The sequence below is a fragment of the Lytechinus pictus genome, chromosome 11 (assembly GCF_037042905.1).
Source record: "Lytechinus pictus isolate F3 Inbred chromosome 11, Lp3.0, whole genome shotgun sequence".
Classification (NCBI taxonomy): Eukaryota; Metazoa; Echinodermata; class Echinoidea; order Temnopleuroida; family Toxopneustidae; genus Lytechinus; species Lytechinus pictus.
In genome coordinates this window covers 11408181-11426635 of record NC_087255.1, presented here as the reverse complement: position 1 = coordinate 11426635, position 18455 = coordinate 11408181, and the positions used below count along the sequence as shown (strand labels likewise).

General features: G+C 37.1%; 1 protein-coding gene across 1 annotated transcript in view; it reads right to left on the bottom strand.

Moving 5' to 3' along the window:
• LOC129271774 (integrator complex subunit 6 homolog) overlaps positions 1-12303 on the bottom strand; it is a 40176-nt gene extending 27873 nt beyond the window's left edge. Inside the window, exons 1-3 of the mRNA XM_064106625.1 lie at positions 12198-12303; positions 5193-5258; positions 3223-3501 (exon numbers count right to left, since the gene is read on the bottom strand). Coding sequence (XP_063962695.1) covers positions 3223-3501; positions 5193-5258; positions 12198-12303 — 451 coding nt within the window. The remainder of the gene's footprint in view (positions 1-3222; positions 3502-5192; positions 5259-12197) is intronic.
• Positions 12304-18455: the final 6152 nt, after the last annotated feature.

Sequence of the window (18455 nt, the reverse complement as noted above, 5' to 3'; positions counted from 1 at the left end):
ACTCTCATGCATCTCATGGGTTTATTTCCAATTCATCTAATGCCAATTCGTCCAATTGCCAACTCGTCTACTATCATTTGGTCTACCATCAGTTCGTCCACTCACCACATGGTCTACCTTCATTTAGTCTAATGCCATTACGTCTAATAGCCAGTTGGTCCAAAAGCCATTTAGTCATTATACCATTTGGTTTGAATGGACTTAGTGTTAAATTGTGCAAAATGAATGAAAATCAAATGGATATTAGACCAACTGGTTATGAGACGAAATGGTCATAGACAAAATGGTGATTAGACGAAGTGATGATTGGACCAAATGGTTAATGGACCAAATGGTTGTGAGACAAAACGTTGATGGACGGAATGGCATTAGACTAAATGAAAGTAGACCATGTGGTGAGTGGACTAGTTGGCAGTAGACGAATTGGCAAATTACCATCTCATGTAGCGTGTATGGATTTTAATGTTTTCATAAAGTATCCCTTAACATGGTGCAGTTTACGTGCCCAGCACTGTAATATTTCATACAAATATGTTATGCGTTTAATACTGTAGCTGAAGCACCATGTTGGTGCTCAAGCATTCAAGAAATACATCTTACCAGATACCCATTCACCTCACCTGGGTCGAGAGCAGCATAATAAGGATTAATTTCTTGCTTAAGGAAACAGCATGCCATGGCTGGGATTCGAACAAGGGACACCTGGACGTCTATAATCAGACAAACTCAAAATTCAAAATTTTATTAATTTTTGGTCGAAAGGATTGGGCCTACTTCAATTGTAAAACCAATTAGGATTTTCAAGTGGAAGTCAAACGGAGTGGAGAGATGTAGAAATGAACACCTCAGGGTATTCCTTGAATCCATTCGTAGTATTTCATCAGTGTCTACAGTATGGCCCTGTTTTTATCAAGCAGATTCACGTCAATCAAAACTGATTAATGATCTGCCAATATGTAATAATTGAAAATCCTTTATCTACTCTTAAGTAAATATCAATAATTGTTGGGCAATCACAGCTTGATATGCAGGTATCACTATCAGTGGTGTCCACCCAACATATACTAAGATTTCTCGAGCTCGAGAGGGAGGGAGGGAGAGAGAGAGAGAGAGAGAAGGGGGGTGTGGTGTGCACAACAGGCACGATTTTGCACACAGCACTCCTGTGCGTCATGGCTTAAAAGTTTATTGACCTTCTGAGCACATGGTGGGGTACATAAAGACCCATTTTCTTGGAACATGTTAGAATGCTATGTGAATTGATCCTTTGGGTCCTAACAGAAAAGTGCGTTCTAACAAGCCATTAAACAATTTTGGTAAAAGATTCAAAAGTAGATTTAACACATTAACATAAATGTCATAAATATTTACCAGGCCTACATATACATTGTAATTAAACTTTCTATCCATTGTAATGTTCTGTATGGAAATTCAAAACTAACCATGCGACTTCGGCATACTTATGAGGATGTGCAATTAACTGTTTTATGAAATTCAGCAAAAATGTTATCACTTTACTATTTTACATCTGAGTTTGATGAAATTTTTGACATATTGAATGTGTAAGTTTTCTCTTTTTTATGCAAACCAACTTTTTTTGGGCATGGATTTCCCCTTTAATTCCTCTCTCAAAAATATCATTGCATTCAACATGCAATATGTACATGTACAGGCCTATTGACCACCCCCCCCCCTTCTCGTAAGTTGGCTAACTTTAACTGATGAAGATGTATCCCAAAAGGTCCCTCCACCTTTCCATCATACATTTGCACAATTTCTCAAAGTTTCTCTGTTTATAGCATCATATGTCAAAGGTTATTGGAGATGATCTAGTCTAGTGTTTCAGCCAAGAATGTGTAGTTGGTTACATAAGCCAACGTTCGGATCATTAAATTTTAGTGGATAGTATACACTTTGATGTTTTAACACAAAAATGAAAATGTAGCAACATATGTAATGTTATACATGTTGTCATTTGCATTTGAGATGCAGTTTTCGGAGGTATAAAATGGTATAGTCTTCTGTACAATTTCAGTCACAAAGTTGACAAAGCCTAGGCTCCAAGCCCCGGAAACATTTATGAAATCAACACATACCATTCAGTTTATGACAAATCTAAATATACATGTACATCTGATAAAAGCTGGAGACCATCGGGCACAAAACATACTGCCAGATTTCAACAATTGCATAATTTATGCTCTTATAGCTTGATGTCATAACACAAAATATAGGTCTAATTTTGACCTTGATCGGAATATGTTTTGCAGGTAAAAAGGGAAGCGGAGGATTCTCTCATACCGAGTTTAGTGTACATGTACATGTATGAATGCAGCCCACTGCCCTTATGCCCAGTCCCACTTCCCTGCCCCTTTTATTCCGTCTTGTCAAAATGGGGATAATGCAACGAACACATCCAGTAAACAGTAGATGTATTTCAATTTCATTGAATACCAAAGCCCTTTTAAATATTATGAAAGTGACATTGACACCCCCCCTCTATGATGCATGGGCATAAAATAATTTAGGAGAGGAAAAAGAAACATAGAAAATTCCCGAACTACTAGAAATAAGCATCATCTTTCAATTCTTGTTTCTGATGAGCTATAGCTACATCTCATGCTCTATTTAATCAATCCACCTCTAAAAACAACTCCTTGTGATAATGGTCATGGATACATCCATTCGCAGCATATGAATGTTTTCACTTCAAGATGCTTTTAAGGTTTCAAAGAATTGCCTCACTAGCTGAGAATCTTGCCTCTCCTACATCTATCTGTAGTATCTGGCCATATCCTGCATCTATCAGTAGTATCCGTCTATCTCCTGCATCTATCAGTAGTACCTGTATACAATGTACATGTATCTTTTACATCTATCTGTAGTATCTGGCCATATCCTGCATCTATCAGTAGTATCCGTCTCTCTCCTGCATCTATCAGTAGTACCTGTCTACAATGTACATGTATCTCCTACATCTAACTGTAGTATCTGGCCATATCCTGCATCTATCAGTACTACCTGTCTGTCTCCTGCATATATCAGTAGTACATGTCTGTCTCCTGCATCTACCAGGAGTACCTGTCTGTCTCCTGCATCTATCAGTAGTACCTGTCTACATGTATCTCTTACATCTATCTGTAGTATCTGGCCACATCCTGCATCTATCAGTAGTATCTGTCTTTCTCCTGCATCTATCAGTAGTACCTGTCTACAATGTACATGTATCTGCTACATCTATCTGTAGTATCTGGCCATATCCTGCATCTATCAGTAGTATCCGTCTGTCTCCTGCATCTACCAGTATTACCTGTCTCTCTCCTGCATCTACCAGCAGTACCTGCCTGTCTCCTGCATCTATCAGAAGGACCTGCATGTCTCCTACATCTATCAGTAGTACCCGTCTCTCTCCTGCATCTATCAGTAGTACCTGTCTCTCTCCTGCATCTGTCAGTAGTACCTGTCTCTCTCCTGCATCTACCAGTAGTACCTGTCTGTCTCCTGTATCTATCAGTAGTACCTATCTATCTCCTACATCTATCAGTAGTACCTGCCTGTCTCCTGCATCTGTCAGTAATACATGCTACTCCTGTTTGTCCCCAATCCAAATCTGAAGAATCAACCTCTATAGAGTCTGGGGCAGAATCAAAATTGCTGTGAGGGAATCCCTTTGGCACGTTCCCCCAGCAGCTCTGTGAGCAGAGTCTGGTGGTACATGATCGCGTACTGCATTCATCAGCAATGCTCATTAACAGCATGAGATGGATGTTTGCTAGCCATGAGGGAACCCCCTTGGCATCGCTTGGTGGCAGAGCATCCGATATGGGCTGCATCCATCTTAAATTGGCCGAGTCAGACAAGTTTGGCAGAAGGACTATCCAAAAAAAAAAAACCTGGACCACAATTGGAGGTTTGGCATGTTCCACCCTCCCATCTGAATATAAATGATCACCCAAAGGACACAGCATGCCGAAGCAAAACATAAACAGACCATAACGTTTAATAGACGCTCGTTCTGTACATCCGGTGTCTATTTTTAGAAACCGCAGCTATGTTTGGAGAGTTTGGTTTGGGGTTTCTTGGTTGAAAGGATCCAAGAGTACCGCCTGCCAACCAACTCGGTGAGTTTGGAAGTGTCTCTTGAAATGAACCCAAACATTCATTCTGGCAGTCCACTCAAAAACATGTGAATATTTCAAGTAGTAGAGGGTAAAAACAGTCCACAATAACACAAGTGAACATTTCAAGAGGGTAAACAAAAGTCACTTCAGCCAGCAAAATAATTCTACTTCCACTATTAAAAGAAATTAATTTAGCTTCACTGAAAACTCGCCCCTTTGGAAATTGCATACACCACATTTTAGTGATAAGAAACTCTCTTAATAAATGTTCCACCATAAGAAGCTCTCTGAATATCATTCACAAAACAATAAAAAGATGAAGTTCACCCCGACTGACGATAAGTTAGTTAGAAATAAAAGCAGAAAAAATAAAAGAAATGTATTGGTGCAGGTTTGATCAAATTCCTTCAAATAATAATGGAATTAAGAATCATTAAAGTTTTGATTTTGTGACGTCACAGATGAGCAGCTTCTCCATATGTCCTCCTCCATAAAAAATGTTTTTTTCCACAAAAAAAAAATTGAAAGTGATTAATGATACAGTGGTGCTCACAAGTTAGTGAACCCCATCAGAAAATGGACATATTTAAAGTATTCAAGTTCTGCCATGTGTTAGATATCTAATTGTGAAGTTAGGCGATAAAATATTACATTCAATTACATTAATTATTACATTAAAATATTACATTGTTTCTCTGGGCTCACCAAACATTGTAGTGTTGTCGTCTACATTCAACACTCGGACTGAAGGAGTGCATTTTGTGGTGGGTTCACTAACTTATGAGTACAACTATCATCAGATACATCATTTCATATCCCCTTCTGTAAGAATAAATACTTTTATTTTATTTATCATATTCCATTACAAAACTGAATTTATGGAATTTATATCACATGATATATGGAGGGGGGCATATGACGTCACAAATAAAAATAAAAAACTTAATTCTCTTATACATTAAATGGACTTCCATCACATCTTCAACAATATACTATCTATTTTCTACTTTTATTAAAACCAATATATATCGTGAACAAATGCTTTAAGACTGATAAAAACTCTTGACTTACTTTGCAAATCAGGATCGCTTCCACTCCCTACAGATAATGTATCTGACTCACTACTCAGTGATCGTTCTGTAAGAAAATAAAAAAGATAGAAAAGAAAAATAAATAATCATTTCGATTATGTAACATCATTCTTAATTATACAAAATATACACACTGCATAATTAACATTTTTGTAAAAAATTGCCTGTTTCAGAGCTTACTTCTGTACCAATTATATCATCAAACATTACATGGACAGATATTTTGAGGGAAGGAGTAAGGCTGTTCTGAACGAGGAGAATGCTCAAGACAGAAAGAGGCTGTTCTCACTACGTTCCTTAAACTAGTTTACTGGAAACTAGTTTAACACGTAGTGAGAACGGTCAAAGCGGTCTTGGAAGCGATCTTCCAAACCAGTTTGGAAAACCACCTCGCGATGTAGTTTTCAAGATCGCTTCACCTCGTTAAACTGGTTTTAGCGTAAGTGAGGACACAACCGTTCTTCGGGAAGCGATCTTCGCACATTTTGAGCGCGCTACTCCACACGACAGGTGTAGAATGCCTATGCTGCGGTTTTGAATTTCGCGCGAAACTTGTCACCCCACTGAGAGCGTTTCCATAGCAACAAGAGCGCTTTACGTGAAGTGATTTTGAAAACCACTTTCGTGTGATCAAGTGGGAATGCTAGCAAAGCGATCTTCCAAAGTGGTTTCCTGAATCGGTTTCCAGTAAACTAGTTTAAGGAACGTAGTGAGAACAGCCTCAAAGAAGTGAAAGGAGGGGGTGTCATCATGGCACGAGTGATGATGAAAATATCAAAATTGAAATGTGAATCAAAAGACAATAGGCTTATGAAGCTCGTGTAGAATGCCTATGCTGCGGTTTTGAATTTCGCGCGAAACTTGTCACCCCACTGAGAGCGTTTCCATAGCAACAAGAGCGCTTTACGTGAAGTGATTTTGAAAACCACTTTCGTGTGATCAAGTGGGAATGCTAGCAAAGCGATCTTCCAAAGTGGTTTCCTGAATCGGTTTCCAGTAAACTAGTTTAAGGAACGTAGTGAGAACAGCCTCAAAGAAGTGAAAGGAGGGGGTGTCATCATGGCACGAGTGATGATGAAAATATCAAAATTGAAATTGAAATGTGAATCAAAAGACAATAGGCTTATGAAGCTCGTGAAAAATATGTGAACAAAAGAAAATCATTCAAACTGTACTGGTAGACCAAGCGTATAAGTGTACACTGTACAGTGCGTCCCCATGAATAAATAATCCCGAGTGCGTCTGCACTTGCGAATTAGAGGGATAATTCGTAAAATATCGCGTTATTTTGCAAATAATCGCAAGTTGACTTGGGATTGCAATCTCGAGATTAATCCTACGAACTGGCGTGATAACTGCGTCTCCATTACAAATAATCTCGAGATTGTTCAGATCGGGATAACTCGCCGGATCAGAAATAGCGCGCTAATTTGAAAACTCGGGCTGGTGCAGACAGTCCTAAGGATTCCTCAGCATACAGCATAAACAGTTTAAACTATATTCTTCTTTGATTCTATAGATAAAATATTATTGACAGCTTCTGAACACCTGTTCATGGTTTTGTAATTCATTACCAACCAGAAGCCTTGTTTAGCACCACCTCAAGTCACTTAAAGAAAAGTCCACCCCAACCATAATTGACTTGAATAAAAAGAGAAAAATCCAACAAGCATAACACTGAAAATTTCATCAAAATCGGATGTAAAATAAGAAAGTTATGACACTTTAGAGTTTTGCTTAATTTCACAAAATAGTTACATGCACATCCTGGTGGATATGCAAATGAGGAGACTGATGACGTCATCCACTCACTATTTCTTTGTATTTTGTTATATGAAATAGGGAATATTCTATTTTTCTCCTCATTGTCAAGTGAAACAACGATTAATTCCTCCCTGAACATGTGGAATGAGTATTGTTAAATACTATATGATTCAGTCAAGTTGGTCCTTATTGTCAAATCTACAAAAAAATTGAAATATTGTATAATTTAAACAATAAAAATCAAAAGAAATAGTGAGTGGGGGACATCATGACTGTCTCATTTGAGTTGTGCATCTCACTGTTTTGTGAAAAATAAGCAAAACTTTAAAATGTCATAACTTTCTTAGTTTACATGTACATCCGATTTTGATGAAATCTTCAGCATTTTGCTAGTTTGATTTTTCTCTATTTATTCAAATCAACATTTTTCAGGGGTGGACTTGACCTTTATGGCCAATTATTTATAACCCATAATGCAACATTCTGAGAAGTGTAGTCTTGGAATATTGACCCCTTCATAAAACCCTAATTTACTACTGAATCCATTTTTATGCAATAATTATGTTACCACGGAGCAAAACAAGTAATTTCCCCCTCAAATTAGTTTTAGTTTCCATATAAAATGAAATCGTCGGTGAATTCATACACTGTATTACTAAAATTTATGTCAAAATGTGTATTTCAAGACTACCCTTTCATTCTTATTTTCTGCTTTATAAATTATCAACGCTATTCAATAGAGAAAGCAAGTCATATAAAATTAATCAATTAACTTCTTGTGATGTTCACTTATAACAATTCACAATGGTTCATGTGAACTACTTTCCATCTGTAAAGAATGGATTCTGTACAATATAAGAAGAATAGGAGTGAGTTCTCTGTAAATACAATGCGACAGAAAGTTGCCAAACCTTTAGACAATCATTGCTGTCTTGCTCAATAAACTTGACAGAGTCTTCAAGGGATCCTGGCTCGGGTCTTGAGGCCTGCCCTCTTTAGAAGGGTTTCAGTCCAAAAAAGAAGAATTTTTGCCTTCTTTAACCCATTACCTGCTAAATACCAAACACCCTTCACTTCAGTGATTAATGTAACATTGCTTCGGGAGTGAAATACGTCATAGTATTTTTAAGAGTGTTTTTTGTAGGTATGGTGAATGAGGGAACAATGATCATTGTTTGGGAATTGTCGCTAGGAAATATTTGTCAAAACAAGCAGCTGATGAGATTCAGTAGACATGTAAACTAATCGGGGGAGGGGGCAATGTAGGCTTGCCAATGAAACAGCACAAATCTCTCTTATTTTTTCAAGCTTTCTATTAGATTTGTAATCAAATTCATTAAGTTTATGAGGTAATTTTGAAAACATGACGGACTTAAGTTGCATTGATATTCTTAGATTTTTAAAAAGCCATTGGGGCTGACTTTGATTTTTGTTTCCCCAACGATTCATGCCCCTAAAACTTTAATCGAAATAGCCCACTGTTTTGAAACTGACAACGGAATCTTTATACATTACAAAGGAAATGTTTTAGAGCAAGACATCTATTGCTATTGCATAAAACGCTTGCCATAAAAAAAACTCTGGCAAACAAAATGATGCCACTGAAACTTACACGTTAAAAAACTCTGGCAAAAAACTTGCCAGAGTTTTTCTTTCATGCAACAGACCCCTGGTCGTAGCTAACTGACCATCTGAATGACCAGTAGAAACCAGCAACAGACTTGGCAATGACACGAGCAATGGTCAGATTATTGCGTGACCAGACCTCGTTGAGCGAACCCCTCCTAAATCTAATGGGAATCACCCCTCATTATTTCATAAAGACTTTAAGTCTATGATCACCGCTAATAGTGAGGCGCTACCATGTATACAACTCAGTTTGACTGGCGAGCTAATTCCAAACAGCTGCACATCACTTATAATCATAATAATATCATCATCTTCCAAAAGCGGATTTTAAAGGCCTCATCTAGAAATAGGGTTAAAGGATAGTCCCCGGTAAAAGATTCCAGAATATTTTGGGGCTTAGCTGTCTAATTCTTATATCAAATATGACTGTATCTAAATATTTCTTCACTTACAAGTTCATAATTCAAGATATAGTATATTCTGCATAAAGATTGAACTCAATATCCTGTAAAATGTATAGTCTCTCTGTATAATTCTCAGGCTGAAATTTTTTATTTTTATCAGCATAAAAAATTATATATATATACAATATGTACAGGAATGACAAATAATATCAGAAAATTGGAAACTACAGAAAAGTTTATAAAAACTTGTAAGTAGTAGTTCCCAGTACATTAAATTAAATATATGATAATAACATTGAATGAAAAATGGGGTGTGTTCACTTTGGATTATATTCCATTTATTAAAATATGTTTTCTTTATAACTTTTTTTTTTGGAAAATTAAAAAAATATAATATAAATGGTAATCAATTTGTAATTTGGAAGGACAACAACCCATCTCCTCCTCCAACTCTCAGAGTCTCCTGTATCTAAAATAAATGAAGGAAAATCTCACAAATGGTCTGTCATTTTGCAGTGTAGCCATAGACACTGTTCTCATCTAATTTCTATCCCTTAAACCAGTTAAGGAAACAAGCTTAGAATATCACTTTGCTCGCGTCCTCATCACCGTCTCCTGAACTTTCCAGAACCACTTCACGCAAAGTGGTCTTCTTGCTATGGGAACACTCTCAGTGGAGTCCTATGTTTTACACAAAATTTGAAACTGCAGCGAAGGCATTCTGCACACAGTACAAGTATGCACTGAGCCCAACAAGCACACACTCTTGTACTTAAATGCGAAGATCGCTTTCCGAAGAGCAGTTCTGTCCTCACCTCCAATTACACCAGTTTAACAAAACAAAGCTATCGTATAAACCACATCGCAAGGTAGTTTTCCAAACCGGTTTGAAAGACCACGTAAGATCGCTTCCAAGACCACTTTGAGCATACCCATTAGATGGTAAACTGGTTTCCACAAACTAGTTTAAGGATGTAAATGAGAACGAGGTCCAACTGTCTTGCTTTACTCAAAATAAAAAGAACTTTAAAAAGTTTGATATTGTGAAGATTGACAGAAAAAGAAAGATGGATTGATGATGTGTCAATCGATGGAGGTTTGGCTCATTACCCATCATGCCCTTGCTCTATCAATTAGACTCCAATGCCAGTCACTTTCTCCCTACCTAATGTACCTCTAAGTCACGGTCATAAGGGGGCCTATAGGAGATGTATGTATACAAATATCATACCGAAAACAATAGGACAATGACCTCTTTCACAAGGCCAGAGTCCATACACAGGTGAATTAACAACCACAAGAGAGATTTTCCTGTTCTTAAAAAAAATGAAAAGTGATATTGAAAAAGTTTTTATCCTCTGCAACTTGCCTACATGTATACATGTATGTTGGCATGCGCTCCTGTCTGGATACACCAATAAAGCATAAGTGTGCAGCAGCAGGAGCGATGGTCAAGTGGTCTAAGGCACCCCACTAGACACAAAAAGTCCAAGGTTCTATCCCCAGCAACAGCACAGGTATGTCCTTGAGCAAGGCATTCAATCAACAATGCTCTTTTATCATACATCAAAGTAAATGGGCGGTGGTACCAACCTGTGCACATTTTCAAAAAATATACACTAAACATATAATGGGCCTATATACAGTATATTAATATGTATAAAGATAAATTATCTCTCTTTTGAGTGTTATGTGTGAAAGATACAAGATCCTGCCAAAAGCAAGGTCAATTCCTGAAAAATGACAGGCTTGACATTTCTTTAAAAGAAGTTTAGCACATAACATGGCAACTGTCTACTATATTGGGCAGTTGTACCAAGATTTTGAGGTACTCTTGTTTGGCAGGGGGTTGATGCAACTTCATATCAGAGGCATTGGGGGTGGGGACCCACACTTAGGGGAGAGGGGCAGGGAGATAAGGACAAAAGGGGAGGGTGGGGAAAAGGGTACATGTAGTCTGCTGTGCAATCCCTTCACTCGAGTTAAGGGTCTGAATGTGCAGCCTATAATGCCTTGTGTACTGAAGGCCCTCTCGCTCAGCAAGTTTTGTATGTGTTAGTCTTTGTGTGGAGACCCACTTGTTGATCAAAGTTTCAATCAGGGTCTGTGTCAGCAGACTAGGAAGGGTGGGGAGGGGAGAGAGGTGGAGTTGCAGATATTTCTGTATGTTTGTTTAGCATAATTGAAGTCACCAAATAGACATTACTTATAAATACAATGCATCAATCCTGAATTGGTCTATAGAGAAAATTTTATGCAAATTTATCATATCAGTTAAAATCATTTTTAATTTTTTTAACCCATAATGTAAAAATAGAGTTTACTACAGATTTTGGGGGAACAATCATATCTGTATTTTGTTACAAATAGATATTTAAATGCACAAAATATAAAACAAATGAAGTAATTAAGATTTCATTTAATGAACTTTAAAAAAAGTTGGGATATGATATCATTAGCTCACTTCTTGCAAATTCATAATATGTATTGTACTGTTTCCCTAAAATAATGCACTTTAAAACTTTCAAATTCAATTACTTTGTTATTTTTGCTTTTGGTGCTTTACCTAATATACTTTTTCACATCATTCACCTTTGAATCGCAAGATGGTTATATCCATTCCTACACCTTTGAGAGCTTATATTATGTACCACAAGATGTACATATCAAACTTGGCGTGTCTCCCGCAATATCATATTGATGAAAGTATTCATACATTTCTAAAAGAGATAATGCTTTTAGTTCATTTTGAGTCTCATTTTTCAACCCTTATTGAGGCCATCCTTGAAAAGTCTTCCCTTCACAAATGAAATAATTCTGTTTTAGAAACCGCTTCCTTTTTGACCACCTGTGGCAGACCGAAAGCCTCTGATTAACCTGGATATTATACATTTAAAAGCTCTTTCAATTGGTTTGTCCATAGGCCAATATTATCACCAACAAAAATATAGACTCAGCAGTTATGTACAGTTTGCCTTTGTTATCTTCAATGTTGGACCATTCTTCAACCATATTTTCAGTTTTCCCCAAATTTTATGCAAACCATTTCAAACCTCTTAATGCTCCTTCCCATTCTTTCATCATCATCATCATGACAATCATACTCATCCTCATCCTCATCGTCATCGTCGTCATCACCATCATACTCATTCTCATCATCATCATCACCTTAGTTATGACCATCATACTCATCCTCATCGTCATCATCATCTCATCATCGTCATCATCACCACCTTCTTCTTCCTTGTCCGTTAGCTTCAGAGATCCATCATCATGATCATCAGGATCATCCATCATCATGATCATCATCATGATGATCATCATCATCATTTTCATTGTCATCATCCTCATCAGTATCCTCCTCATCATCATCAATCACCATCATCATCACCATCACCATCATCATCACCATCATCATCACCATCATCATCATCATCATCAATCACCATCATCATCAACATCATCCTCGTCAATCACTATCATCATCACCATCACCATCAACATCATCATCATCATCATCATCATCATCAATCACCATCATCATCCATCATCAACACCACCAGATCGCATCTTCTGCCTTGTTTCATCACCCAGCAGCTTTCAAAAATCCCTAAGGACAGTATTAAGTTTGATATATCTCTACATAAAGTTGACTATCAAAATTCAAGAGCATCAATTGTGCAATTCATATTAAAGTGAAGATTGTTTTTTTATGCAGTATCATCTTCTTTTAATTCCAATCCTCTAATCCATGTGCATCTTCCTCTCTCCTCCCCACACACCATCACCCACTGGGCATCTTGTTAATTTACATGGGCATCGTTTATATCCCAACCCAATGACCGTCCTGTATCAAAGCATTGTGACTGTCATGATCAATGCAGCATTGCGTCCTTCCATCAACGCCCACATGCCCCGCCCACCTCATGTGACACCCCTCTGTTGCCGCACCGTCTGCTGCACACGCCTGCTCTCCCATCTCAAAGACAATCCGCAGGGTTAGCGCCTGGCGACAGTTACGGATGATGCACGGTTACGTTATTTCCGCGACTTTCGCAGCTTGGTGCCAAAATGCCCATAAATGGATAAAATCGCTAAACAAATTTGTCGGTTTCTTGCCAATGCTTGTTACATCAAGGCTAATCTTAAATGATTGTTTTCGGAGCAGGCCAAGAAACAAATTGTTTAGTGACCTTAGTATAAAGTGCAAAAAAAAATCTCTTTATGAATTTCAGGCTGACGAGGAACACCGAGGTTCAACACATTATCTGCTTTTTTTTTTATAAACCCCTTGAGCAGAATATATATATATATATATATATATATACTCAACCAAATAATACTGTCAATATAGTTTCCTGGCAAACCTACAATATCTTTAATTAAATCCTAACAACTAAGGCAAGGCTGGCATGGATGCTGTAGCCTTTGAATACAGTAGATTTCATGATATGCAACACACTTGTCTATATGACTCAGCAAGTCTGTAGAATCTGTGCCCGTTATTCATAATTCAATATTACATTGTCTATCACTGCTAACTACAAATAGGTTTCAGTTAGATTTCATAAGTTTGGACTGCTTAAACTACATGTACGTCTGCAATTTGCAATTCAAAATGTTCCCCTTCAAAATATTGTGATCTGCAAACACTTGAATTTGGATTCAAATACATGTACTTGGATCAATGTAAGGGTAATGAAACCTTTGCACACAAATTTCATTGGAAAGGAAGCAGAAAAAGGGCAGTGTTTTTACTCAAGTCAGTATAACGAGTTTGGATCAGTCTTCACACTGGTAAATCTGGCTAGTAAATTGAGACTATCAAACAATCAATTATGTTTAATCTATATTTCTATACTCTGTTCCTGTGGGGAAAAAGTATTAAAAAAGAATAGTCTGGATACACTGAAAATTGTTTCGTTTCATATAGCCTATAAAGCCAATCTGCAACAGCCCAAGTAGTGTCATGGTGCAGCGGTTCTGACTCTTCTCTTGTAACCAGAGGGCTGTATGTATGTTCCCATTGTGGACAAGCATCCTCCAGGTATCAGGCGTTAGTCCATACTTTGCCACTCTCAACCCAGGTTTTAAATGGGTACCTAGTAAGATGCAAAAGCCTACTATGCCTAGCAATTGACTTTGCAAACGCTTGTTGGAATTGCTCCCCAGGAAGTGGAGAAAGTGCATGCATTGCATGAAGGCAAGCCGGGATGTGATGACCGGGGTATCAATACAGGCCTATCTGTCCGCCCTTTCACACAGTAAAAAAATTGTAATTTAAATGATTCCAGTGAAAAATAAGGCTGATGATTTTTAGCATGTGTGACACCAAACTAGAACATGATTAGAATCACTAATGCCTGCAATCATCATTACAATGATGATTCAAGATTTACGTGTGAAAAGGCCCTGTACATGTATCACCTAAAAAAGTTTTTCGATGTATTAAGCTCTACGTCAAATCGTTACATTAATATTGTTATCATTCTAATTATCATGTGATTCCTAATCCGGCAAAATTATACTAATTTAAAAAAATTGAAGATTAGGTGTACTAGAGATATTCCATGCTCAAGTGAGAATCCCCTCCCTTGGGCTGGTATGAAGCATTTCTTGCATCTCAAGGTTAATCGGAACAGGGCAGACTGGGCTAGAATCTGGAGATGAGCAAACTGAGGCTGATGAAGAAACAGTTTTTAATACCATACATTCTTATCTAAAAAGCCATTGAATAGTCTACTGATAGATTTATAGGGGGTCAAGAACACTATATCTAGCTACATGTAGCTTCTCTTGAGACTATTAAGAGGTGCTTTAACACCCACTCAATCACAGAAAGTATAAATTGTATTTTGGTGAAGAGTGAGAGCAAATTACTTGTGGTATCCCCCCCCCCCCCCGAAAGAAAATACCTGCAAGTAATTGGTTATTTTCATAATTAAAAGAAATTCAGAGGAGTTTCTTCTAGGTCACAAAGAGTTTTGCAGTGTGAAAGAAAAGTATGATGACTTTAATAGCAGGGGTGTGAGTGGTCACAAATAAAAAGATCTGAAAAAAGCTGAAGACGGAAGAGTGTTGAAAAAGTCTGAAATAGAAAGAGCTCCCATACTTTTTGTACAGAGGAAGGCCAAACATTTAAGCTGAAATTAAGCTGAAAATCAAAACAAAAAAATCTGAAATCAGATAAAAATCTGAACTCTCACACCCCTGTAATAGATAAAACAAGAAGAATGTTTATCACTTGAATGGGGATCGGGGGAGGGGGACTGGAGCAAGAGGGGGGAGGAAAGGGGGAGGGGAGAGGGGTGGCACTGTCATTACAAGATGGACACCATGCTCTCAATACAGTTGTGCTAAAAAAGTTAGTGAACCCCATCACAAAATGCACTCCTTCATGCTGAGTGTTGAATATAGACAACAATACAATGTTCGACAGGCCCTGAGAAACAAACTTTATTGAATGCAATATTTTACCACCCCTGACTTCACAATTAAATATTGAAAGCATGGAGGAACTTGAACATTTGAAATATGTTCATTTTCTGGTGGGGTGCACTAACTTCTGAACACCACTGTCCTGGACTTCAAAATGGACCCTTAAAGAAGTAATCATTCCCTAATTTAAGTATTTTTTTGCCACTTTTTCCCTACCCTAGACATAAAGCCTCAAATATTTCATTTTCAAGATAGGACTGTAGCTGTTGATACCCTATTTTTTGCAACTTTGCTAACCTTTTCACTGTATACAAATACATGTGTATCGCTAATAGCTGAGAAAAAAAACACCCTCATTTTACATGATTTTGTACATGTAATGCAAAGGCCATATATTTTTGATATATACATGTACATGTATATATTTTTTTCAATTCTTATTTTGATTCCTCTCAAGGTCGGATAGGTATCGTCTTGTGACAACAAACGCAACATGTTTTTGTCACATGTATTGATAACTAGATGATTTCCTGTATTACAAAATCCCCATATAGACAAGGACTATCATTGTATCAGTAAACAATCACTATGTAGTCTAAATGAAGAAATTCAATCCATTCCAATCCAACATTATTCAAAGCCAGGGCTCCACACTAGCCTTTTTTTCTACTGGTCCAACTTCTTCATGTGGGACCAGTAGATACCTACAGGTGTACTATTCAATTTTTTACTGGTCCGAACCTAAAATTTACTAGTCTCGAGAAATAAAGAAAAACATAAAAAAGACTCGAGTTTATTTTTTTCTGTCTTTTATTGCTGCCCGCCTGCCCCCCCCCCCCCACAAATACAAACAGTACACACACACAACATAATTCATGGGAGCCATTTCATAATTTTAAAGAGCCATTTTTTAAATATATAGATGATGAGAAAATATCATTTGTATCAGTTTGATATACATGTATATATTTACTGGTAATGTCGGACCAGTAAATCTGACTATTTCTGAAAAGTTACTGGGCCGACAGCCATTTTTACCGGTCTCGGGCCGTCGGACCAGTGCCAGTGTCGCGCAATGCCAAAACCCTGTAACATAAGGTGTAGCAATTGATTGTGGGGCGGACTTTATAACTGATTGCATTGATTATTGTGTTGGATCAATCTTAAATAATCAGCTTCATAATTCCATGATCTGTAGAAAACTTACATCAAGTTTGCCTCATAGAGGGTGGTAACAAGATTGAAAATACTACAAAAATACTTGTTCACGACTCTACATGTATACTGACAAAGATGAGGCCTTTGGGTAATCTGAAGACAAAGAAATACAATACACAGGTCTGTATATGTACATACCCACTAATACCTTCCTCTCTTCAAAAAAAAAATCAAGTGCAATAATTTCATAACATTTCTTTCCATTTTAATACAATTACAAAAGAAGGCCTAAATGTAGGTCCTATATTACTTGCCAGGTCACCCATGTGATATTTCTGGGTGTACTCTACATACATGTATACAGATTACACAAGTATCCAGTTTGATTTGTTTGAACAAATTCATAAACTGTGAACATGGATGACGTTCACTGTAAGGTCAAAACAACTTGTGAGTTCAAACTTCAATGTATTAAACATGAGAGTAAATTTGCATACAGCCTTCACCCTTCCCTTGTACTGTACTGATCCAGTCTGTTCTTCAATAGTCTGCAGGCACAGACCTTTGGTTTTCGCAATTCACATAGTGCATAATACAGAGTCTGAATTAGTGAGACTACATTCACCATGTACTATGGCTGGCTCGACCAAGGAAACAGGCAGAGTCTTTGGAGTCTAGTCTCCACTCTAGACCTGCTATTGGTTCAAATGTGAGTCTGTGGTTGCAGACTAGTCCGTTCTAGTCACATGAATATTAAATTGTGTCACATGCAAAATGATCTTTCATTTCGTATAGTCAGTTGCTTTTCTTTTTAAATAATCGGCAGGAAGAATACATGTACACCTCTGGTTTTGATGTCATGTAATATTGTATATTTAATGTTAGCATAATGATGTAGAATGTACAATAATTGTAATTCAAGAATTCTTCTAATTAATGTAAAGCGCTTTATACAGAACTTGATATTAAGTGCTCTATAAATGCAATATTATTATTATTTTGACTCTTCTCTAATTATACTGTTCAATGTACATGTACACTGTACATGTAGATGGATGTTTGATATTGGTATGCTGCTCAATGCACAATGAGTAGAACCCAGATGTTTCCCTTGACTATTAGAAAAGTCAATCATGATTAAGCAAAACTTCAAGCTTATATAGATATTCTTCCCCAAGGAGCGATAACAGAATGAATTTTCTTTAATACATCTAGGTACATGTATAAGGAGAAAATATACTCCTTATTCAAATGAAAGTACAGTATGATAGGGACCCCCCCCCCCCCCCCGGCTTGCTGGACAGTAAACTTAAACTGTATTTTTTTCTGCTGTTTTCTTACAAAGGTTGAAAGTACAAATTAACATTTTAGATTTATCAAATCAAAGGGAAAACCTATTGTTAAGTTGAAGTTTCATTCAGGCTTTTCATTACAAAAAAAAACAATGTTAAATTTTGACAAAAATGGCAGTGTTCTCCCTTCATGTGGGCTAAACCAAAGAATAAGTTTTTTACAGTTATGAAACTACGAAAAAAAATTGTTGACTTGGAAGTTTCTTTCAATCAAACATTTTCATGATTGTCATCCATCCAACCCAAACCAATTGACTGAAAAATATCAAAGGTGAAACTGCTATTCAAAGACTGGACTATGAGTGACCACGCACATTAGGAGCTGTGGTCACTAAAAAAGCTGAAATTGCAAAAATGCTCCAATAAATACAAAGAGGAAATCACCAAAACTGAAAAAAAGAAATGTGGCAATCACTAATTCACTTTTGAAAGACTTTCAAGTTTCAAAGAATGTCTATTCATATCTTCATCCATGCATATCATAGAGAAAGCAATGCT